Raw genomic sequence first — 25143 nt, forward strand, 5'->3', positions numbered from 1 at the left:
ATAGACCATGTGTTATCTAGTAGGCTATAAAGTCTTCCTCCAAATGAAGAAATTCCCTGTTCTACTTTCTTAAAGAAAAGTGGTAGTTGCACATTTATTTATTCAACATGTCATTGGTGTCAAACTAATTCCATTCCACTTCATCCAATTGTAAGGGAGTTACAAACTAAAAGACATAGAACAATCTCTTTATTTGGTGGAATTTTGTTAATGGATTCTCTTTGAAGCATGTCCAACTTTTAAGAGAAACCATGAAGAGTTTTGTTTCAACTCCTCTTTCGTCAATGCTAGCCATAGAGATCCTTTGGTAATTAAAAGAAAACAATATTGATTATACATTGTTGCACCACTGCAAATGCGTGATTCTGACTTTTTCTACAACCTCCATGAACCACTTCATCTTCTGATTCATCCTTCAAATTGTAGCGACCAACTTAAATAAAAGCAAAGGACAATTGTACAATATTAAAAGTAAAGGAAAAATAAAAAAGAAATAGGATACAAAATGAATTAATTAACTAGTGGGAATGAAAACCAATCTCCTATAGTTAAACTGGGTTAGTGTAAGAATCTAGCCTTGTTGCCTTCACTGTCAAGCATGTTAGCCTATACAAAGACTTGGAAAGGTACAATGACTCTCTCACATGCCTGCATTGTTTTATTATTTTGTAACAGAAAGACTTAGAAAATTACCAATTATCCAATGAAATTCATTATAATCTAACATAAGGAAAGCACAAGATGAACAAATTTAAAGGGAGTAATCACCTGAATAAAACAAATTAGCAGTAGGAGTATTAACAGAAACTATAGAGTTTTGTGGTTGCGCTTTACATATAGAAGATTGACACATCTTGGTGAAGCAAAGGGTGTGGAAGGAAGGAAACCAGAGAAACCGTTGATCAGAATTGCGAGCGAGAGAGGCCAAAAGAGCTTAATCTAAGTTAAGCCATTAAGGTTCGGTTAGGGCACTCTAAAAGTGAAAGTGAATTCACTTTCACGAAGCAAAATGTTTTAGTGTGCGTTTTTATAGGGGGTGAAATTGAATTGCCTAGGTATTAAAGAGAGTTGGTAATATTACGGAGTGAATTCACTTTCACTAAGCAAAATGTGCTAGTGTGCGTATTTTTACGGGGTGAAATAGCTTGCTTTTTTGTCTTACCTCGATCGCCAGGTGGGATTACACGCCAGCGTACATGTGGATGGTGAAGTTGCCTATTATGTCATTGTTCTAAATTTTTCTTCGACTGAGTCTGAAACTTGTGAAACACGGGGATAAAAGAAATTAGCCTTTGTTTTTCCTCCACAACTCAAACGTAGTTGGCTCTTGATCCCCCTCTCTTAGACCCTGCCCTAGCTCTGCCCAGCTCCTCTATCAACGAGAAACAGAAAGTCTCCTCTCAAGCTCAGTGTCCCTCCCACCATTCTCTCTTCCTCCCCTCCGCTCTCTATCACTGATCCTCACTGGCTTCCTTCATTCACACTGGAGCCTCCCTTGCCGAAATTCGTGTTTCACTGGTATCAAGGTACTTCTCTCTCTCTCTCTCTCTATCGTCTGTGCGGTTTAAATTTCTCGTTTTTGTTCACAAAATCAATTCCAATGAATATGCCCTATGTATTCTTGTCTGTTCGTTTTGGTTTCAATGATGTTAGGAGTAATTCCAATCTCGTGAAGCCCATGAAGTGGAACGAGTAGAGAGAACCAATCTCGTGGATGGAGGACTTCTATATAACCAATCCTTTAATTATTTAAGATTATTTTGGTCTTATTTTCATGTTCCCCAAATTTATAGCAAGGAGAAGTAATGATGCTTTCTTGAAATGAACGGAGACCATTCCAATGCTTGTGTCGGTTTTATAACGATGACAGTTGAAGTGAGTTGGTTCCACGTTGTATTAGTGTTGTGGAACATCCATCCTAAAATGGTTTCCGACAGTTGAGATTAGCTAAGCGGAGAGCTCATCAAAATACTGAAAGCAGAGAACAACCTAGCGGTGACCTTACCCAGAAAAGCTAGAAAAAAGGAGTTGTGCTATCTTACTGCTTATGTGTTTGTTGTTATTTTACTCCATTTGGACTGCCACCATATTTTGATAGAGGGGTAATTTGGAATGCAAAATTTCTAGATCTAAGGCATGGAAAATATATTTAAAGTTTCATAGCTTTCAGAGCACTCAGCTGGTAGTTTTAATTTGCTCGCTCTAAAGAAACTGGTTTCTCTCTAACTTCCTAAACTCAACTTGTAGTTTAATTGTTCTTCCTTGGAATTTAATATCACACCAGCTTTACCTAAATGCTAATTTCAGTGCGTTTGGACATCTTTTTATTCCAATTATGAATTAAAGTCAGAACTTCTTAAGTTCATTTATTATTCTCCACATCTTGAAAGTTGATTTCTCAGCTCAACTTCATGTTCTTTAGCTTTTGCCCGAGGAGTCCTACTTTCATCCTTCCAAACCAGAGAGAAGTATAAGTTCCTCTTTTTGTCTTTTTTCTTTTCTATTAAGAAATGAGAGGATGCATTTGATCTTGCCCTTGCTGGGGCTTCTCTCCTGTCTGAGTAGCCCTCTAATGAAGCAAAATCCCAGTGCCATTTTCATCGCAGACATTGGTTGTTTCATGAATTTTAGAGAGATTGAAGTTTGAGGACTAATTTCTCTTGTTGCTTGGGTGAAAAACTTTTTGTTTGAAGCATGAGTTTCAGTTGTAGCTTCTTAATATATGTGTTTCTTCCTCAAGAAGCCCAACAAGAAGGGATCATAATTGACTTCTGTAAAATAATGAAAAAGAAAAATAAGATTTTTTGTTGAAGGCATGTAAAATAAGATTTTACTCTCATAAGTTTAGTTACAGTATGTGTCATTGCTTGATATTCTACTTTCAGCACTTGATCGAACTACTATATTTTGTTTTTTACTTCACCAACTGATAAGATTACCTCCCACAAATACACATTAACCTGTAATAGATTTTCTGTCTAATTTCATGCCCGCATAATCAGCATATGAATATCCTACAATGTTTAAGTGTCCATGTGGTTCATAGTGCAATCGTTTTGCCAGGATCTGCTTTTCAATACGTCAAAATTCTCTATGCTACCTCAAGACACTCTTTTCTAGGAGTTCATAAACTGACTCTCCACTTCAACTGCAAATGATTTATCAGGCCTGGTAACTGTGGTATAAATTAATTGTCAAACCAGTCTTTCATATGTAGTTTTATCACTAAGCATTGGACTATTGCCATCATGCAAACAAGAGTTCATTTCCATATGAGTGTCAACAGGTTTGGTACTCAATAAACGATATTCACTCAACATATCAATTACATGTTTTCTTTGAGATAAAAATCATACCTTTTTTACTTCTTGCCACTTGTCTTCCCAAATCGTCTGTTCCGATACTGTGTAACATAATGAAAAGAAACAATTTTGGAAGAATAAAGTGAGAAAGAGAAGAAGAAGAAGAGAGAGGAGGAGAAGATGTTGAAGAAAACTGTCTGGTTAAGGAAAAGGTCGTCCCCTAACCACTTTACATTAGCTTGAAGTAATTACAAGAGAAAAGGACAGAAATGCCCCTACTTTTTAGCTATCTCTCTTAAAGCCACCAAACGGTAATAAAAAAAAGTAAAAATTACTTTGGGGAACACATCTAAGTCACCTTTGTGTATCTATAACTTCATGTTAGAAAATACATCCACGGGTACTTGGGTCATTTTACCCTCTAAGGGTATTTTGGTCATTTCACCACCTCTGTGGATAAATTTCTTTATGTCATCTTATTCTGCATGTTAAGTTGTGTCACTGGCTAAATTTTCATGTACATAGGATATATAGTTAGGGAGATATAAGGAGAATAAGGTTTATTAAGTGTATAGGGGCATTTATGTAATTATCACCCAAAACAGTTATTTGATCCCCAATGAGCCTAAGTTACCAAACCTTAGGGTTACTGGTTTCTATTGCTCTATGCTTTAATTGCCCTAATTAAGTTACCAAAAGCTAAGTTTTTCCCCCTTTTTCTCTACCATAACTTTAGGGTTACTGGTTTCTATAAATCATTGAAGGATTCTCTATGCTTTAATTGCCCTAATTGGGTTTCAGTTTGGGTTTCTTGGGATCTGCGTCACCCAACCCAGTGACCGGTGCTTGCATCATCATCCAATTGCTGATGTCAACCTAATTGTCAAACATTCTGCATGTTTTTGGTTGAGATTGGTTCAAATTGCTGGTTATTGACATGTTGAGGCACATATATCCTAATTATGTGCCCTAACCCTAATTTTGTGAGTGGGGCCCACCTTGGTGGTAAATTTGAAAATTTTTTCGAAGCTTTGATCGGTTATTTTGTGATTATATATCAGTATTATGCCTGAGACCGGAGAAGTTTACACTCTGTCTAGAGAAGATTTTGGATTTGATGGAAAAGATACCATCATGATTACATTTGAGAAATTGATGGGGCACTTGGCAATTGTGTGATCTACCATTAGGAGCCAAAGTTGTTGGCTGCTGTTGGGTTTATACTATTTAGTATAATGCAGACGGTTTTATTGAGTGATATAAAGCTCGGTTGGTTGCGAAGGGGTATACTCAAACTTTTGGCATTGATTTGTTTCAAACTTTTTCACCGTTGCACGTTTATCGTCTGTTTGTATTTTGATCTCAATTGCTATGAATCAGGGGTGGCCCCTACGACAACTAGACATTAAAAACGCCTTCTTATATGGTGATCTTGAAGAAGAGGTGTATGTGGAGCAACCTCCGGGATATGTTGCTCAGGGGGAGACACATAGAGTATGCAAACTCAAGAAGGCGATTTATGGGTTGAAGCGTCTGCGTGCTTGGTTTGAAAAATTCACCCAGGTTGTGATATCTTATTCTCGAGGAGTCATTGTGATCATTCCTTGTTTGTGATGAAGAGGTCCTCTGGAATTGTGGTGCTATTGGTCTATGTAGATGATATTATATTATCTGAGAGTGATATTTTTGGTACAGAGGATACCAAGTCTCGTTCATCATATTTTCAAACTAAAGACTTAGGGCCGTTGAAATATTTTCTGGGCATTGAAGTGGCCAAAAGTAAAGGAGTTGTGATGACACAACGTAAATATATAACATATATGCTTCAAGTGTACGGTTTGTTAGGAGCAAAGCTAACTGATACCCCAATGGAAATGGTACATGATCTCCATGATGATCAAAGTGCTGAATTAAATGACAAAACACAGTATTGGAGGTTAGTGGGCAAGTTAATTTATGCAATAGTTACTAGACCTGATATTTCTTTTACAGTAAGTGTAGTGAGCTAGTTTATGGAACATCCTCACAAAATACACTTAGAATCTGCACAAATAATTTTGAGGTATTTGAAAGGGGCACTAGGAAAAGGTATTTTCTTTTGGCCTAACAACCATATGAAGATAGAGACTTTCTCTGATGCAGATTATGTTGGGTCTAAACTGGATAGGAAATTAACCTTTGGATATTGTGTCTGCTTAGGAGGAAATTTGGTTTGTTGAAGAAGTAAAAAGCAAAATTTTGTAGCCTGGTTTGGCATAGAAGCAAAATATTGGCGATGGCTCACACAATGAACGAGTTGATGTGGGTCATATCAGTCTCACTGGAATTGAGTTTCAACTAGGATGAGCCGATGATTATGTTTTGTGATAATCGGGCTGCAATCTTTATTGTGAGTAATCCAGTTTTCTATGAGAAGACTAAACACAGAGAAGTGGATTGCCACTTCATTTGAGATTCTGTGATGAAGAAGGAGGTAGTAACTCCGTTTGTTCGGTCTGGAGATCATTTGGAAGATGTCTTCACCAAGGCCCTTGGCAAGCGAGAGTTTCTGTCATTTTGCAACAACTTGGGACTCCTAGATATATACGCTCCAGCTTGAGGGGGAGTGTTAGAAAATACATTAAGGGGTACTTTGGTCATTTTACCCTCTAGGGGTATTTTGGTAATTTTACCACCTCTGTGGTTAAATTTCTTGATGTAATCTTATTCTCCATGTTAAGTTATGTCAGTGGCTGATTTTTCATATGCATAGAATATATAGTTAGGGTGATATAAGGAGAATAAGATTTATTAAGTGTATAGGGGCATTTCTCTAATTATCACCCAAAACAGTTATTTAAGAAGATCTGGAGGTCGTGCATGACCCCCAACGAGCTTCTCCTAGCTCTTCAGAAAAATCTCTCTTCTTTCTCTTTTCTTCTCAATTTTCTCCTTTTCCTTCACCCCGAATCTTCATTTTTACATTTCAGAACACAATTTTGTAAAGTGAAGTTACCAAAATACCAAAATCTCAACTTGGAACAACAATCTATGAAAAGACTTTTTCCAAGGGCCTTGGTAAATAAATCTCCAAATTGATTAGTAGTCCTTACATATGAAGTAATCACTTACCGCTATGCACTGCATCACAGATGAAATGGCAATCCACTTCTAGGTGCTTAGGTGTCTCATGAAACACTGGATATTGCGGCTTGATTATTGCATTTCAGTTCCATAGGCTCCTTCCAAACCAAAATCTTTTAACACAGATTTTACCCACATTAGCTCACATGTAGTATGGGTCATTGCTTGATATTTTACTTCTGCACTTGATTGGGCTACTACATTTTTTTTACTCCGCCAACTAATAAGATTACCTCCCACAAATACACAATAACCTGTAATAGATTTTTTGTTTAAATTTGAGCTCACATAATCGGCATTTGAATATCCTACAACGTTTAAGTGCCATGTGATTCATGACCCAATCCTTTGCCAGGTGCTCCTTGTAAATACTTCAAGAGTGAGAGGAGATGAAGAGAACTGGAAGAGAGACTTTTGGAGAAGAGCGTACAACTCTGGATTAGGGGAAAAATTCGATCCCCTAATCCATCTTATTAGTTTAAGTGAGTTGAGAGGAAAAGGCCTCTCTATCCCTCAAAAAGTACACCTTATATCTCCATGTATACAAGTCTAAAAATTATGAAAATTGGACCATAGACACTTACACATTTCCTGAAACTGTTGGTACTCTCCCTGATATAACTAGACTGTGAAATGAACAAACCACCTTTTTTCAGTATATTTAGCAGGACTCGCAACCCAACTGCAAATGATATATCAGGCCAACCCTTGCATAAATTAATTGTCTGACCAGTCTTTGATACAGTTTTATCACTAAGCATTGGACTATTGTCATCTCTGGTCTTCGTGTCTTCAGAGATAAATGCAGGGGGCCTCTTCATATTGAAGGCGACTCAAAAGTGGTGATAAGCTGGTGTGAGAATGCATCCTCCCCTCCGTGGAGGCATTGGGATTCTTTTAGGGAAATTTTAGAAATTACCTCAATTGTTTCTTGTATTTGGACTCACATTCCGAGATCCGCAAATTCGGCGGCAGATGTGCTTGCCAGGCAGGGAGCTACCTTATATTCGCTAGTTGTAAGGGACATGATCTCCCAAATTTTGTAATTTCTCCTATTTTATTAATACATCTTTTTCAAAAAAAAAAAAAAAAGCATTGGACTATTGTCATCATGCAAACAAGAGTTCATTTCCATGGAGTGTCAACAAGTTTGGCACCCAATAAACCATGTTCACTGAACAGATCAATCACATGTTTTCTTTGAGATAAAATCATACCTTTTTTACTTCTCATCACTTCTATTCCCAGATCAATTGCTCTGATACCATGTAAAATAATGAAAAAGAAATAATTTTGGAAGAAGAAAGTGAAAAAGAGAAGAAGAAGAAGAAGAAGAAGAGAGGAGAAGTAGATGTTGAAGAAAACAGCCTAGTTAGGGGAAAACGTCAACCCCTAACCTCTTTATTTTAGCTTCAAGTAATTGCAAGAGAAAAGGAAAGAAATGCCCCCTACTCTTGCTATCACTCTTACAGTCACCAAACAGTAATAAAGTGAAGTAAAATTATATTGGTGAACACATCTAATTCACCTTTGTGTAACTATAACTTCAGAACACAATTATTGTAAAATGAAAATACCAAAATACCCCTGACCTTTAGCAATGTTGTTGTTTCTCTTTTTCCCACATGAACAATGTTATGTAGGTTATGGGGGCAAAGAACAAACAATCAATGTTTTGGCACTCTACTTCCACTGGCCTTAATCTATCTCCTGCTCCTTCAAAAAGATTGTGCGAGTCATTTTCTTTCAGTTTTGGGTTTTTAGTATTGGTGGTAGGTCTGTTGTGGTTTCCTGCATTTAATATTTTTGACTTTGGAATGGGTTTACTTCCATAGTCACTATTTCTTTCATGCTTTCTTAACCCTTCAGCATGTCTTTTGTGAGCTGCTCCTGTGAGTGGATTAAATGAAAAAACTGTCCTCCGTTGAATACAGTGAATGCTGGGTTTCGCTTCTTGGAGTTGACACTTTACACGTGCTTGCTGTTTGTCAGTTTTTATGGTTGTTGTTATCTGTTGTTCTTACTTTTGAATGAGAACATAGGTAAGAAAGATAGTAAAGTTTTCATATAATATGTAGCTCATTTCACATGCTTCTTGATCATTTTGTTTGCTGGTAAATAATAATTAAATCACCTCTCAAGATTCTTTTTTTTCTTCTTTTGTTTTGAGCATCCACTCTACCTAATAGGGCACCCAAATACAAGTGCCTATCTATTTACTTCTTTCTTTTTGCAAATGATTGCTAATGGATGGTAGCAATGACTCAAAGCTTGCCACAGCCTAAATTTAGATCTTGAGTATGTATGAACTTGTTTTCATTTCAGATTATGAAATTTTCTTAGAATGGTTCAACTAGTATTTTACTTGCCCTTTTTTCCTTTTGTAATTTCACAGGGAAAAGTCGAAGAAGCTTGGCTACTCATCCACTGTCCTACCAGTTTGTTTCTTGTCTATACAGTGAACCCTCTTCTTGTCTAGTCAGCCTATTTTTGTCATCTTTGAGGCAGTCTCCTTCAAGTCAGAGTGTGCTAGGGGTCATTATAGCCTCACACTTTCTATTTCTCCTCTTTTGAGTCAGAGTCGGCACCAGAAGTTTGAAGGCTTGTGTGGGACTCATTGTTCAAAGGTTTCCTGCTCTGCAAAATCCAAAATATCATAGTAGTAAGCAAGGTCATCTTAAGAAGCAATGGATCTCCTTCGAAGCTATCAGGAGCTCAGTGAGAAAGATGAAAATGAAGAAGAAGCTGAAAAGCCCCAAACCCTTGAATCCCAATCTTCTGCTGGTGGTGGCAGCAGTACAACTCCCCTATCCTCCCCTGACTTGTCACCTGTTCGAATCTCTCTTCCCTCCAAAACCTCTGCTCCAAAAGTTGATGACACTATACTTGCCCTCACTGTCGCTGATGCTAACCTCCAGTTACGGAGACCCATTGACCCGGCTCAGCATGTCGTCTCCTTCAATCCCTCCTATGACCAGCTCTGGGCTCCTATTTGTGGGCCCACCCACCCATATGCCAAGGATGGCATTGCCCAGGGCATGCGCAACCACAAGCTAGGCTTTGTCGAGGATACCGCCATTGAGCCTTTTCAATTTGACGAACAGTATAATACCTTCCACAAGTATGGATATGCTGCTGACCCCTCGGCTTCTGTTGGTAAGAATTATATTGGCGATCTCGAGGCTCTTGAGAAAAATAACGCTGTCTCTGTGTACAATATTCCCCAGCATGATCAGAAAAAGAGAAAGCTTGAACTTAAAAATAAGAAAAAGCAGGAGGATGAAGATGAAGTCACAGGGGCTGACCTTGATAACCCTGCCTCAGAGGATTGGTTGCAGAAGAACCGGAAGAGCCCTTGGGCAGGAAAGAAGGAAGGTCTGCAAACAGAGTTAACTGAAGAGCAGAAGAAATATGCAGAGGAGTATAGCCAAAAGAAAGCAGATAAGGACCAGAACAGTGGAGAGAAGGCTGAAGTCACTGATAAGAGCACTTTCCATGGAAAGGAAGAGACGGACTACCAGGGGAGATCTTGGATTGCACCACCAAAGGATGCCAAAGCTACAAATGACCATTGCTACATCCCAAAGAGGTGGGTGCACACATGGAGTGGCCACACAAAAGGGGTATCTGCAATTCGTTTTTTCCCGAAATATGGGCATTTACTTCTATCAGCTGGAATGGACACAAAGGTCAAAATCTGGGATGTCTTCAATTCTGGAAAGTGCATGCGGACTTACATGGGTCACTCAAAAGCGGTTAGAGATATTTCCTTCTCCAATGATGGAACTAGGTTCTTAAGTGCGGGCTACGATAAAAATATCAAGTTGTGGGATACTGAAACAGGTAAAGTGATCTCCACATTCTCTACTGGGAAGATCCCTTATGTGGTCAAACTTAACCCTGATGAAGATAAGCAGAATATTCTTCTTGCTGGGATGAGTGACAAGAAGATTGTTCAGTGGGACATGAACACTGGAGAGATTACACAAGAGTATGATCAGCATTTGGGTGCAGTTAATACTATCACATTTGTTGATAATAACAGGAGGTTTGTTACTTCCAGTGATGATAAGTCTCTTCGGGTGTGGGAATTTGGCATTCCTGTTGTAATTAAGTATATAAGTGAACCTCATATGCATTCCATGCCCTCAATTTCTCTTCACCCCAATTCAAATTGGTTAGCTGCACAGAGTTTGGATAATCAAATTCTCATCTATAGCACAAGGGAGAGGTTTCAGCTCAATAAAAAGAAGAGGTTTGCTGGGCACATTGCTGCAGGGTATGCTTGCCAAGTGAATTTTTCTCCAGATGGGAGGTTTGTCATGTCAGGAGATGGAGAGGGAAGGTGCTGGTTTTGGGACTGGAAGAGCTGCAAAGTATTTAGAACACTGAAGTGTCATGAGGGAGTATGTATAGGGTGTGAATGGCATCCTCTTGAACAGAGTAAAGTTGCAACCTGTGGCTGGGATGGCATGATCAAATACTGGTGAATTTCTTTGCTTAATCTGCTTAGTTCCTATTACCATTAAAGTTAAATTTCTGTGTTATCATTTAATTTCTTGAAATTTTGACTTCTCTTCCCTAGTTTAAAATTCATTTCTGTAATTTATGGAATGCTTTCTTGTGCTTGCTTATTCACCATGATCTTTCTCTAGCCTGTTCACTAGGTTTAATGGGGAATTCGGTTGAATGCATTAAATGCTAAATGCAGATGCATTATACTGTTACCTTGATGGTTGTGGTGTATGAACTCTCAGATTACACTTCCCCTTATTTTTTAGTTGATATAATCTGTACTTTCCAGGTCATAGAGTTTGTCGTTTTCTAGGAATTTATCGTGCTCATTGATTTTGTTATGCAAATGGAAGGTTTTCTGGTGGTTGTTGGCTTCATTGAGGCATGTAAGTTGCATTAAAAGGCAACATACCTGCTGAGGGGATTTTTTGTTTGCAACATTTATTGTTTAGGTTATATGCACACATCTGAAAGTTGAAAGGATATTTTATCTATTTGAGTATTTATGTGGCTGATGAAATTGGTTGCGTATGTTACTCAAATATTTTTTCGATTTTGTCATTTCAATTAAATGTTGAATTGCCTGTGTCAACGTCAATAACTTTGGTATCTTGTATTTCCTATTTTTTCTAAAAATCCATGTTGACTGGGTTTAGAATGGCGTTACTTTTTTATTAATAAAACTCAAACATATATATGAGTTTTCTACCTAATAAACCGTATATAGAAAATTTGTAGAAGTTTTATCTATATCTCACTCTACATAACAAACTTTTAGTTGACTTTGAGTTTCAGATTTGTGGGGCATTTAAGGTTGAAAAATAGTTAAGTAGAAGAAGAATGGGATAGAGAAATTTTTATGATGTGAACATTAGGAGGGTTGTTTCTAATTGTATTGCTGTTTTAAGTATTACTTTCCAAGTAAGCTCAATAGTTAGTGAATTCCACTAAGAAGCCAATGATTCCGGTGATCCAAATTACCACCTTACCATTAAGTAAAAGGGCTGATGTGGTTCCTTTAATTGGAGCACAAGGTAAAAATTCAGAATAAAATTAAGTGGCTTTTAGATAATACAATATGAATTTTGAGGAATATTCCTGTAAAGAGATCGTACAAGTTATCATTATCAAAAAAATGTTATACAATTTATAATATGTAGTATGCTTTGTGCCCACTATTATATGGAGCATTACATAGAATGGTAAAGAAGTTGAAATTGAGGGATTTGTTCCTTAGACTGCATATGTAGTTTCTTCAGTCTGATAACCTTCCTGAACTTAGGACCCCAACGCATGACGCTACAAACTGAAAGTGTATACTTAAATTTGGTGGAATCACTTATAGGAATATGTAGAAAAAAAAGGGAATTGTCATATTAGGGGGAGTAGGAAGTGTGCCTGCTGTTGTTTGGAAGTGAATGTTCTGTGAGGATAGAACACATAAGCTTAAAATATGTTGGTAATGATTCAATGGAAGATAAATCTACAGAGCTATGAATAGTTTGGAAGAAGGGTGCTTCTAGACAAGGGGCATTGAGAATGGAGGGTTTGACCACAAACAGTTGCGGTTCTTGACCCTTTACCGAATTTAGTAGTGCAAAAGCAGATGTTTTAATGTCTAATACAACAATAAAAAGCTTACTTATCAAGGAAGTGTTGGGAGGTTGGAACTTATCCTCAAGAATCAGTGGTCTGACTGGCTAGTGTGCACATAACATAAATGGTTCTTGATTCCGTGTTACTTGCAGCTATTTTACATTGCTGTGGTCTTTCTTTTATTCTAGTTTTTGCCAAAATTTTCTATTTGGATGCAAATGATTTGGATAAGTAAATAGGTTTAGCTGCTCCATAGTTGACAAAAGAAATGCAAAGAAGCCTCTCTTAATGACTGTGAACAAATTTTCTGCTATTGGAAGAGTACTTTTCTTTCAAGCATTGAGTTAACCTGCTTGGTTTATCATTCAGCGTTTCTGGATTGTTATATAATGTTATTTTTTGAAATACATTGTTACATAATGTTGAAAGACATAGACAAACTTAGGTGTCATTATTATAAATATCTTATGTTTTTTTTTCTCTTCTTCACTCTCTCTAGGGTGAAGGGTATACTTGTAATTTTTCTACTATTGACATCTATAAATAAAGGCCAAGGGGGAGGGTTTGGATATCTTCCAAGTCCCTAATTCACTCATTCTCTTCTCTTCTCTACGTGACCACCTCTCTCTCTCTCTTTCTTTCTCAGCTGTCCTCAGCTCACTCCTCCTTCACTTCACCTCTTCTCTTCTTCGCTGCTCCTTCTTTCTTCTTCTCTTCAGCACTCTTAAGTTGAAGATCTTAATAGTATGAAATCCTGAAATCAACATAGTATTAGAGCAGTGATTTTGGGATTCTAGATTTTTTACTAGGATCATGATTCATGAAGGAATCGTTTGGCATGGAGGAGCTGCTTGACAAAGATAAGTTTTTCTTATTATTGTTCTTAGATCTGAAGCAGTTGATACCCATGATTTTTTTCTGTCTTATAACTGTTTATTGCTGCTAAGCTGCATCCTTTGACGATGCTTTACTATTGCTAATCTGCTGCCCATTCATTTACCGGTATACTTGTTGGTATACTAGTATTTATAATCTGTTGGATACATTGATAAAGAACAGCAGTTGCTGCCTCTCTTGAAGACGCACTGCTACTTTGCTGAGTTTGGTTTTCTTTTCAAATTGCTGGCTAGAATTTCTGGAACCAGCACTACTACTTTGCTGCAAGAGAATAATGCCATTCGCAGGATCCGGATGCTGGAAAGCTGCACTTTAATGCCATTCTATCAGAACTTGAAGGTCTTGACTCCAGTCGCTTTTGGGACGCTTTACAGCCAGCCAGAATTCAAGCTAACAAATCAGATAAATTAATCTGGTGGCCAGATAAAAGTAGCTCCTTCTCAGTCTCCTTTACTTACCTTGTTATTCGAGGCGGGATTACTCGTGGTCCCAAGCATGCAGTGGAGTTCACATGGCGTCTCAGCACCCCCCCAAAAATAAAATTCTTCATGTGGAGTGCATGCTGCAATAAGATTCTCTCAGTTGACAATTTCAGAAATTGTGGCCAGCTCGGAGTTGACCCCATTTGCCCTTTCTGCCATGCAAACGAAGAAACTATTAGCCACCTGCTTCTCTTGTGCCCTTTCTCTTGGGGGATTTAGACGATTATTAGTAGAATTGGGCTCCATCTCTGCTTTCCAGAAGACTTGGCTGTCGCCTGCCGAATGCTTGCAGGGACCCCTGTCCTTGGTCTTGGGCAATTGATGATATTTGCCCTCTCTACATTCATCCCCTGGGGTCTTTGGCTAGAGTGCAATCAAAGAAGATTCAATGCCAAGTTAAGCACTAAAGATAAGAGTCATTGAAACCATCTCAGGCAACATTGCTACTTGGCTTCACTCTCGAAAAGCCTAATTGGAGGTGTCTTGCCTAGCTCCACACTTCTTCGAAGCCCTCAGTTATTTGTGAGTGGACCCCGCCGCCTGTTGGTGTCCTTAAGTTGAATTTTGACGGATTTTTTCGGTAACCCTAGCTTAGCGGGTTTTGGCGGCATGATTCGTGATTCTCTTGGGAACAAGATCGTCTCCTTCTCTGGCCCTCTCGGTATTGCAGACTCCACGATGGCCGAGCTTCAAAGCCTTCTTAATGGGCTGCATGTTTTTTGCGATCATTGCTCTAGGCCCATCCTGATTGAGGGAGACTCCAAGGTGGTGATTGGTTGGTGTGAGAATGCCTATGCGCCTCCATGGTGCCATTGGGATGCCTTTTTTGAAATTTTGGATATTGCCAATCTTTTTGACTGTTTTTGGTCTCTCATTCCGAGATCAGCAAATTATGTTGCTGATGCTTTAGCCAAGCAAGGAGCCTCCTTGCAATCTCTTGTTGTTAGGAGTTAGCTCTTCCTTTTTCCTCAAAAAAAAAAAGCTCTTCTCAAAAAAAAAAAGCTCTTCCTTTTTCCTCTCTTGAAGGGGACTCAAAGGTGGTCATTGGTTGGTGTGAGTGTGCATTCCCTCCCCCGTGTCGCCATTGGGACATCTTTCAGGAGATTCTAGAATTTGCATATCTATTTTCTTGTATTTGGTTTCACATTCTGAGATCCGCAAATTCGACAGTAGATGTGCTTGCCAAGCAGAGAGCAACCCTGCAATCACTTGTTGTTAGGGATTTGCTCCCTCCTTTAGTAATTTTTCACTTGTTAATATAATAAATACATCTTTATAAAAAAAGGGAGAAAATTTATATGCAAAAACCACCTGGATATGTGGTTGAGGGGGAGTTGGTATTTCACATTAAAAAATCATTATATGGTCTGAAACAATCTTTGCGGGCCTGGTTTGACAAGTTTAGTCAAACAATGATTCGATTTGGGTTCACAAGGTGTTTTGTAGACCATTTTGTATTTGTCAAGCATACTGAGAAGGAGTTTATACAACTTGCTGTATACATGGTTGATATTATTTTGATAGGTAGTGATACCGATAGTATCAGTCAAGTAAAGAACAAAATATGCAATGAATTGAAGACAAAAGACTTAGGACTCAAAAGTACTTTCGCGGTGTTGAGGTTCTTCAGTCCAAACATGGTATTATCTTATCACAGAAAAATATGTTCTTGACTTGCTTGAAGAAACATGGATGATAGGATGTCGCCCTGCTAACACCCATATGGAGACAAATACAAAACTATGTGTTGGCTTGGGAGGATGTGGGCAAGTACCAAAGGCTAGTTGGCAAATTTATCTATCTCACTGTGACTAGACCAGATATTGCTTTCGTAGTCAGTGTGGTTAGTTAGTATATGCATAAACTTCAGATGTTTCATTGGCAGGCATTGGAGAGGATTCTCAGATACTTGAAAAAGGCACTAGGACATGGGCTCTTATATAAGTGTCATTGTTATCTCAATATTGAAAGCTTTGCCAATGTAGATTGAGCTAGATCACTAGATGATAAAAAATCCACTTTAAGATACTAAACTCAAATTGGAGGCAACCTTGTGACATGGAGTAAAAAACAAAATGTGGTTGCAATGTCCAGTGTAGAAGTAGAATACAAAGTCATGACACATGCGGTAAGTGAGCTTCTATGGATTAAATATCTTTTTGTAGAATTGAGATTCCACAAAGAAGGTCATATGGAACATTGTGATAATCAAGCAGCGATCCACATTGCCTCCAACCCAGTTTTTTATGAGAGAACTAAGCATATCGAGGTAGATTGTCACTTTGTGAGAAAAAAGTTGCAAATAGGAATCATAAGTCTTAAACATGTCTCATCTCATAGACAAATAGCTGATATGTTCACGAAGTTAGTCAACTCTAAAATTCTTTCTATTGCATGTAGCAAGCTAGGGATATACGATGTTTTTTCACCACCGGCTTGAGGGTGGAGTGTTGAAAGACAGAGACAAGTTTGTGTCATTATTGTAAATATCTCATGTTTTTTTTTTGTCTTGTCTTCACTCTCTCTAGGGTGAAGGGTATACTTTTAATTTATGTACCCTTGGCATCTATAAATAAAGGCTAAGGGAGAGGGTTTGGATATCTTCCAAATCCCTAATTCACTCCTCTTCTCTTCTTTTCGTGACCTCCTCTCTCTCTCTCTTTCTCTCTCAGCCGTCCTCACCACTCTCCTCCTTAACTTCACCTCTTCTCTTCTTTTCTCCTTCTTTATTCTTTTCTCCAACACTCTAAGTTGAAGATCTTAATAGTATGGAATCCTGAAATCAACACATAAAGCGTGGTTTCAAAACTTTCGATTGGTTCCTGCGGTACATATACATCTGCAAAGTAGCCTCAAGAAGAATTTCTTCATTATTCATTTTTTGTGTAGATAAATCATATCGAGCAGTAGTTGTTTTTGTTCTCTGTAGTTTTAACCCGTAATATTGGTGTCCTATTCTCCAGGTACTCTCTATTATTACTGTTAGTCTATTCCAGTTGTAGAAGCTTGTTTTCAAGTTTCATTTTTCTTGCTTCAATAGCTTATGACATTCTGCTAGAAACCATCTATTTTTCGTGAGCATCTACATGCTTGCAGTGTGGTGTGTGAGTAGCTGTGTACATATGTTTGTGTCTGCATATCTGAATATCATAAAGTTTGAAGAGTAAATATCTGGGTGCAGCTGGGGTCTTACTGGACTTGAATCTATCCTCTGTGCCTTCATATATAGGGTATGCATACTTTTGAGAAGAAGTTCCGTATATAACAAAACACTATGAGTTTCTGGAACTTTGTAGAACAGTGGGATTTTTTTATAGAGCTCAAGTTAGTATGCAGGTAACTGTGGATAGTTCTGTTGGAGTCATTGTTTAGTTGGTTCATAACAGTTTGGTGTAATCTGGGTCTTTGTCGAATTGAATAGGCCTACACAATTCATAAAACTAAAAATCAGATCAGCGCATCTAATTGTGGGGGAGTTCACCAGTTATAACTATACAAAGGAGGGTTTCATGCTCTCTTGAAAAATGGCATCATTTTCTGGGCCTTGGGCTACAGAATCATTGTTTGCCTACCAACGCATCAATTGAAAATAAAATGCATTGCTTTTTCAGTTTCAGTGGAGCCTTTTTTTAATCATATTGACTAGAGCAGTTTGACTCATGGTCAAATTGTTGTGGTTTAAACTAATACATGCCATTTTCATTTATTGCAAAAATTTTGTTCCCTGTGAAGTTTTCATTGTTTGGATACTTCTTCTGGAGTGTCCCTTTTAACTTAATGTTGTATAGAAATGGTTTTGACAGAAGATTTGGTTTTTGCTTCTTTATATATATTGAATTTATTTTGGTCTGTGATGTGCAGGGATTAATTACTTTCAGACGAATTCTGCTGAGGGGTTTCATCCAGGACTTTCCCTGTTTAAAGGCTTGCTCCTACCTAACTGTACACTTCTAGGTTATAACTATAATGGTCAATCTCATGTTTGATGGTTATGACTGAAGCTTATTTGTTCCGGATGTAATGTCATATTCAGCTGTTTTGAGTAAGTATCGAAAAAAGTCGATGGCCTTCACAACATCTTGTTGTCTCTCATACTTGCTGTATTATAAAGGTCATTACCTTTCCCTCAATTTTCTCAGTTCTCATGATTGTCGTCTTATAAATCTTTTAGTACATCTGCCAACATGCATTTTCTCAATGCTAAAATGTTTGGAAGCAAGTTTTGTGGGGCCTGTGCAACAGGGCCACTGGTTTAGCACTCCAGGGCAAAACCTCTAGTCTGATAAAAGAAAAAAGCATTGGAGTTTCAGGAAGGTCCTTGGTGGTAAAGACTATTTATTCAGGATTTTCAGTTATGTTTTATTCAATTTATAGTGTTGGTCAGTCTGAAATTTTACGTTACCATTCTAACATGTTAAGGTGAACCTACTTACCAATTAGCCTGTCAACACAGCTACTATTGCTCTATATTCAAGATAATGATACCATATTTCTACTGGTTTTCTCCTTTCGTTCTCTGTTTTGGTTTTCCATTCCCTTGCAGTCTTTTCATCATTATCTATATAAAACTTTTGCCTCATCTACATGAATGGGAGTTAGCCTAGCTTTTTCTCTTCTTCTGCTTCTATGTTTACCCCCTTTTCATCTGCTTTCCACTCAATGAGATACGGAGATTTCATCTGTAGAAAATGTGATTGGAGGTGGTGGGGTTTGCTCTCCTATGACAATCTTTGAAGCCGATCTTTATGTGTTTCATGCATGAAGGAGTTAAGGCCTAAGGCTCTCCTGACACAAGGTTAGTAGATGTGGCTCATCAGTTTGCGGCTTTCTGGTGCTTCTGATGCCAGAAGTATTGAAAACAAAAGAGGCTGTGAATTATGATGGCACAGAGATTAGATATTGGAACATCTCATCATAGACCAAATCGGTAACGAAAATGTTGACATAGTTGTAGTTTCAAGTATTACTAGAGACTATCTGTGGATTATTATTGAATTATGATTTTATTTTTGTATTGAATGTTCGATAGCATACTGAACACAGACCTTGCTTTTAAAAACACTTCATTGGCTATGAAGGCCACGCCTATGGGCCAGCTTGGGCCGCATACCCAGCGTATCAGCCTCCTGCCACAATAATGTCTTTGTCACACTACCTTCCTTGATGGCTGAGAAGAAACTCCTACCAATCAGATGCGCGAACACAAACAAGTTGGAAAACTGGTCCTTTTATCTTTTCCTTTTGAATTGCTTCTGATGCATCATTGCATCAAAGTGAGATTATGTTAAAGTTCATATTTTGGCACCTTGATCGCTTCCCTCCAATGGAGGTCAGCTTTTGGGAAATTTTCTTGCATAAAATCCTTTTTGAAGACTTCCTCCTCTTCAACCTGCATGGATTGACTTTCAATCCATTGTTCGGCACTTGTTAAAGAAACAAGAAGATTGGACTCTTTTCCCTTTTACATATTCCCCTACACCAAAAATCACACAGGGTTATTCTTTGTCCATAATCCATATCATTCACTTATAGGGTATTAAAATACCTTGTTTTTACAAAGAAAATCCAACTCATAGATTTTATAGAAATCATCTAAAGAAGCTACACCAAATTCAAAAGTCTAACCCCCTTCCCAAAGATGACACAAATGAGTTGACCACCACAAGCACGGTTTTGGTTTCGGAATTGATAACCTTTATTTGATTATCTGCTACTTCTAACCTTAAGTGTAATCGTCTAACTTCCTCCTCCAAGATGAAGTTGTGGGTTGCTCTTGAATCAATGAGAGCTTTCACCTTGCCATCCTTTAGAAATGCATCAAGAAAAATTAGTATAGGCCTTATCGATTTCTAGACCATTGCTTAGATTGAGTTGAGCAACATCAATGAACCAACTCAATGTTGTTCAACATGTTGATCGTCACCCGATTGCCCGACTCCATTGTACACTTTGATAGCATTTAGTAGTTTCTTTTTATTTGGACAATCTTTCACCAAGTAATCTCATTCACAAATAAAACAAGTTTTCTTTTGATTTTCATGATTACTTTTATTCGTGTAATACTTCTTCTTTTCTCCGTTTCTATGGTTATCTTCATCTCTCCTCGGAAGTCCATCCCCAAGAATACTTCTTCTTATGGTTCTCATTGTTCCCGTTTCTATCCATGAATGTGGTAGCATTATCATCGGATTTTTTCTCAAAATCCATCAACTTTTCTTTAGTGGCTAAAGCCTTTGCAAGTGTCTTCACTCCTGATGCTTCAACTCTTGTTCAGCCCAAGGATGAAGTCCCACAAGAAAAGAAAACAATCGATCATCATTGGTCATATTAGAAATGTTTAACATTAAAGAGGTAAATGACTGAATATACTCACCAATCGTCTATTTTTGCTTCATTGCACAATTCTTTTGAAGCTAGGTAATTGACTTCTTTGGGAAAGAAGTGGTTCAAATCGTGCTTAAAATCCTCCCAAGTGTCGATTGAGTTTTCTCCCGCATCGGCATCACCAAACCTCCTTCTCCACCACAAGATAACATCATCAATGAGAAACATAGATGCGGTACTAACCTTTACTTCCTCATCTGGGAGATTTGAAGTTTTGAAGTGCTGCTCAAATTTCCATAAGAAGTTATATTAATCCAAAATCAAATAATGCATTGGAAAAAAACATGTTATATGTTAGAAAAAATGATGAAAATTTCATTTAAGTTGTATTATTCTTTTAATAAAAAAATCAAGCAAATGAGACAAACTTAGATAATAGGATACTTTGCATATTCTATCACACCTTTTTCTAATAGCTACTGGTAAATACAAGTCAGAAAATATGGGAGAAGAAAGAAGCCTCACCTCTTGATCAAGGGACTGAAGGAGTGAGACGTCCTTGGGAACAAATGGAGGAATGGCAAGTTTGTTTGTGCTTGTTTTAATGTTATCACTTGTCTCATTAAGGGCATCCATTGGAAGAGGAATATTATTGAACAAGCTAGGTGGTACTTGATCATGTGGGGCTGAATTGTATGGCTTCCTTAAAAAAACAAGCCATATACGACTCTGGGGTCATAACACCTACACCATGTATGTAGATAATAGTATATGAGAAAAAATATATCGTGTTGAATTTTCAAGACTTCATAGATTACTTCATGGAGAAAGAATAATAAATATTGGGAAAAAAAAAAGGAGGATCAATGAGGTTATGGACTTATACCAAACCCTCTCCTTAAAGCTCCATTTATAAATGATAAAAATAAAATATTACGATTATACATTTCACCCAAGTAAGAGAATAAGAGATATAAAACATAAACTAATTACATCAACGACACCTTAATTACATCATATCTTCCAACATATTGAATTGACTAAGGAGATATTTTTTCTTAGTTAGACCTCTGTCCCCCTTGTGTCTCTTCCTCCAACATCCCCAAAATATAACAAACACAAGCCAAATACTATTTTTTTTAAAAAAATTACGTCCTACTCTCTTCTCCCATGCAATGGCTCTCTCTCTCAACCCCATGCAAAAAAAAAAAAAAAAAAAAAACTTTTATTTTGTTGCTCTCGCTCAGTGAAGATGGAAAGTTTTTTTAAAGACTTTGACGAAGATAAAACCCTGGAACCTCTCCATACAAAAGAACTTTCTATTGAGAAAATAAGATTTACGAAGAAAAATGCTTTCCATGGAAAAGGTTTTTAAATTATATTTTTGATAGAAATAATTTTTTCCAAGAAAATCCCTCTTCGAATGAAATTTTTTGTGCCTTTTTTTTCCAAAATTATTCTCCATTGAAAAATATTTTCGATAAAAAGTGTATTAATTTTAGGCTTTTTAGTGGTTTTTTGTCGATGAAAATTGTATTAATTTTCTTTTAAGTGTAAGCCATTTTTTTTTACCAAGAAGACTATTCAAGGGAAGATATTTAATTTTTTCTTATGCTTTATATAAAGAGGGGTGAGAAATTAAAAAGTACCTCTATTACTAAAAAAAACTCGCCCTATCTTTTTTGTTGAGATTTACATCAATTTTATTTAAAAAAAAACTCGATTAAATCTCTTGAGGAAATAAGAATTGATCAAAGTGAAGCTTTAGATGTTTTAATGTTGTTCAAATATCATTAGTTACAAATTTCCCTTTCTCTTTGAAGGCTGATTCAATCTTTACTCCTATTTTACAAGTAAATTTGGAAATTTTCATGAAATGAGTTATGGAATCAAATCTTTCAAAAAATTATTTTCAAAAACATTGATTTGGTTTAATTTTTACATTTAGTTGATTACCCTTTAGGTATGGATAACATGAGTAAGAATCCGAATGGTTTTGTCATGTTCTTGCTGAGCCAGTCTCATTCATTTACCTCACTACTGGGCAGAATAAATAAGATAAAATAAAGGATTTGTCACCATCCCAATCTCTTAAATTCGTTGCTTCTTGTTCTCATATCTCTACTGTATTGCATGGAAAGGAGGATAAAAAGTGCATCGTTTTAAGCAATAAATCTCTTATATTTGTGAAATATGTAGTTCTGTCACTGTTGAGAACGTATATTTTTCTGGATCAATGTGAGAGATTTAAAAAAACTAACTGGTTAGAGGGTCTTATTATCTAGTTTCTGCGGCACATTGAAAAAGAGTAGAAGATTTGTTTCAAACAATAGCAAACAGTTTGATAGGAGCATGAAAGAGCATGATCGGATTATATGAGATTTACACCCACAGTACCACACTTCCTTATCAGTATATATCTCCATTCCAGCTTAGTACTTTTCTACACTAACTTTTACAGTCAAGCATGGAATCCAAAAAGTACCCCGCTGGAATGGCAAAATATAGAGGTGGATAATAAAAGTATAGTGTGCAGGAGATGGAGTGATTTACATGATGCAGCCCTCTACTCATACAATCAAATCTTTTTATACTTTCTACCAGATGTTGCTAAATCACAATTGGATTGCTTGCCTTTTCTTCTTGCTAACTCAATCGCTCCCCGCCCACCAGAGTTTAACTGGTAAGATCCACAAATGGCACATCTGCGAATAGTTGGTTCTAATGAGAACTAAATCAATAGTGTAAGTAAATCAAACAATTCTATTGAAGAAATTGGAAGAAGTGTACCCACCAACAATTAATCTTCGTAAATCCTGCCTAAGAGGGTCAACCGCTTGCTGTTAGTTTTGGAAATGTTCAATGCGTATCAGTCCTTGTTTCGGGCTTCTGCTTTCCAATCTCTTCGAGCGGGAGCTTTAGCTTCATTGGTTTCAATACAAGTAGCATCTGCAGAAGTACAACGGACCTCACTTGTCGATGGTGGCTCGACTTTGACCTCAGGCTCATGAGATAAGTTTGACGGCTTGCATGATTGTTGAACCATTCTTGCATCTTTCTTCCAATCTCGAGAACTATAGATCCGAGCAACAGATACAGTTACAGGACCAGGCCCTTCCATGGTTTGACTAGAAATTTGCTCGCTTCCCAGACATGCATTTTTCATATCTGCTTCAATGCGCTTCCTGGCCCTGTATCTGCGTTGTCTTTCTCTGTTTTTTTTACGCCGTGCCATTAGTTCACAATGACTTCTATTAGCAGATTCTTCTTCAAGAATTGGGTTTGTTCTATTACCATCTCCAGCTTCTGGTAAATGTCTCTGTATTGCCTGTACCAATCACCAGAACATGAGACTTGCCATCCATAGGTTTAATTTGGACTGCAGCATATGTTTTATAAAGGAACAAGGATCTAAGCACACCTGTGTTGCTAACATGTGAGTATGGGTTGCATTTGAAGTTTCCACATTGCATTCTAGGCTGTGCATGCTTCTGACTTGGAAAGATTCCACAGCAGTAGTTGGATCACTGCCTGGACAACCAAAATGTTTCATATGAGTTCCCAAGATGGCAGGGTAAAACAGCTGTTTCGTGGCTCCATTACCACCATTCACTTGTACCAACTGTGCACTGCTGTTCTGATTGCCCTCTTGCCCAAGGTTGCAATTTACCTCCGCATCTGTAGCACCCATCTCATCTATTGCAACCTGTTGCAAACTAGCCACATTTGGTGTAACATAAACATGAAAGCCCATGGGAAGTGCTTTTCCCTCAGGGTATGTTTCAATGCTTGATTCACTGATATAAGAATATCTTTTAGCTTTCTCTTCACGCTTCCGAGCCCAGTACCGCAGTTGTCTTACTCTGTTCTTAAGACGCTGAGTCTCTATGTCCATAGAAAGTTTATTACCTGCAATAGCAGCAATTATTGCCACAAACTTCTCCAAAACTGAAAGAATAATCTCTCTCTCAGCCAAAAGAACTAAAATTGCTAAACTTTGAACATCAAACTGCAAGGATCAACAATGGGAAAAGATTAAGAAGAAAAGGTTCTCAATTTGGATCAAATTCAGCAGCTCTTATCACAGAGAAGTAAATTTCAGTATTCCCATTTCCTTAACCATGATGACAACAGTGGAATACCAATCCTTGTGCTTTATTTGTAATTTTCTTCCGACAGCCCCGAAAGTGCAGTTATGAGACCTAGGCATAGCCTCAGTTTCTATCAATTGATAATGTATACAAAAATCACTTTCTTCGAGGCAGAGCAGTTTATTTAGGACGGAAGCTTTGAAAATGACACCTGCTGTTCTCAGCAAGGTACAAATAAAGAGCTGATTAATGAAGGCACATCAAAATACTCCACTTCAGGTGTGGAAACTCCATATATATAATACATTAGCTATAGGATTATAGCAATTGGACCTCTAACACTTTCCCATTATGAAAATCCTAGCCCATTCAAGAGGGCTTTCCATGATGAAGCATACAGCTTTGACAGCCAGACATTGCAAAAATTCCAGCACGGTGCAGATTTTGGTCACAATGACACCAACACTTTCATGCAAGCAACTCCTTACCGGTAAAAATATTCAACACAAACCTTCTCGGTGTTACAGGTCAGAAAGCATAATTTTTCACAAAATGAAACTATAACCTCCAAAATATCTGAAGCTTTTAGATATTTTTGGACTTTGAGTCATTCATGAGAAAATTAGTGTACAATTTTTTCTGTTTAAATTATTTTAACTAAATTTTTTAATTTTTTTAAGATACATTTTGTTTGTTTGTTATTTATTTTTATTTTTTTTATGTTTGGAAAAAAAGGAAAGAAGAAAATAAAAGAAATTCAGGAATCACGTTCTAGGTATACACTAATTCCTAGCTGTCTCAGTTGGGCCTTTT

The 25143-nt window shown here is 37.4% G+C and overlaps 2 protein-coding genes across 3 annotated transcripts; one reads left to right on the top strand and one right to left on the bottom strand.

Moving 5' to 3' along the window:
- The first annotated feature begins 1309 nt into the window (after positions 1–1309).
- Positions 1310–18751, top strand: LOC137948892 (uncharacterized). Of its 2 annotated transcripts, XM_068795101.1 has the most exons (3): positions 1310–1526; positions 8821–10911; positions 17777–18751. In XM_068795101.1, exons 2-3 carry the CDS (start codon positions 9113–9115, stop codon positions 17781–17783), a joined length of 1806 nt encoding a protein of 601 aa, XP_068651202.1. In that variant the 5' UTR covers positions 1310–1526; positions 8821–9112; the 3' UTR covers positions 17784–18751. The 2 variants fall into 2 exon arrangements, with proteins under 2 accessions (XP_068651202.1, XP_068651203.1); XM_068795102.1 differs by lacking the exon at positions 17777–18751 and having other exon boundaries at positions 8821–10915.
- A 3946-nt stretch (positions 18752–22697) lies between these two features.
- LOC137947716 (uncharacterized) lies at positions 22698–23993 on the bottom strand. Its single transcript, XM_068793489.1, has 3 exons — positions 23661–23993; positions 23034–23567; positions 22698–22944 (listed from the first exon to the last, which is right to left on the bottom strand). The coding sequence occupies exons 1-2, from the start codon at positions 23991–23993 to the stop codon at positions 23109–23111; spliced, it is 792 nt and encodes a 263-aa protein (XP_068649590.1). The 3' UTR covers positions 22698–22944; positions 23034–23108.
- Between the last annotated feature and the right edge of the window lie 1150 nt (positions 23994–25143).

The sequence above is a fragment of the Aristolochia californica genome, unplaced genomic scaffold (genome assembly GCF_029961685.1).
Source record: "Aristolochia californica isolate CCGP_79_NKW_82.1479 unplaced genomic scaffold, dmAriCali1.0.hap1 SCAF_13, whole genome shotgun sequence".
NCBI classification, from domain to species: Eukaryota; Viridiplantae; Streptophyta; class Magnoliopsida; order Piperales; family Aristolochiaceae; genus Aristolochia; species Aristolochia californica.

Bases quoted from the DNA above. Each gene is read 5' to 3' on its own strand.
- LOC137948892 (XM_068795101.1), top strand. From the start codon at position 9,113: ATGGATCTCCTTCGAAGCTATCAGGAGCTCAGTGAGAAAGATGAAAAT.
- LOC137947716 (XM_068793489.1), bottom strand. From the start codon at position 23,993: ATGGGCTTTCATGTTTATGTTACACCAAATGTGGCTAGTTTGCAACAG. The intron at 23,568-23,660 runs GTGTGCTTAGAT...TGATTGGTACAG, and splicing joins CTCACATGTTAGCAACACAG to GCAATACAGAGACATTTACC.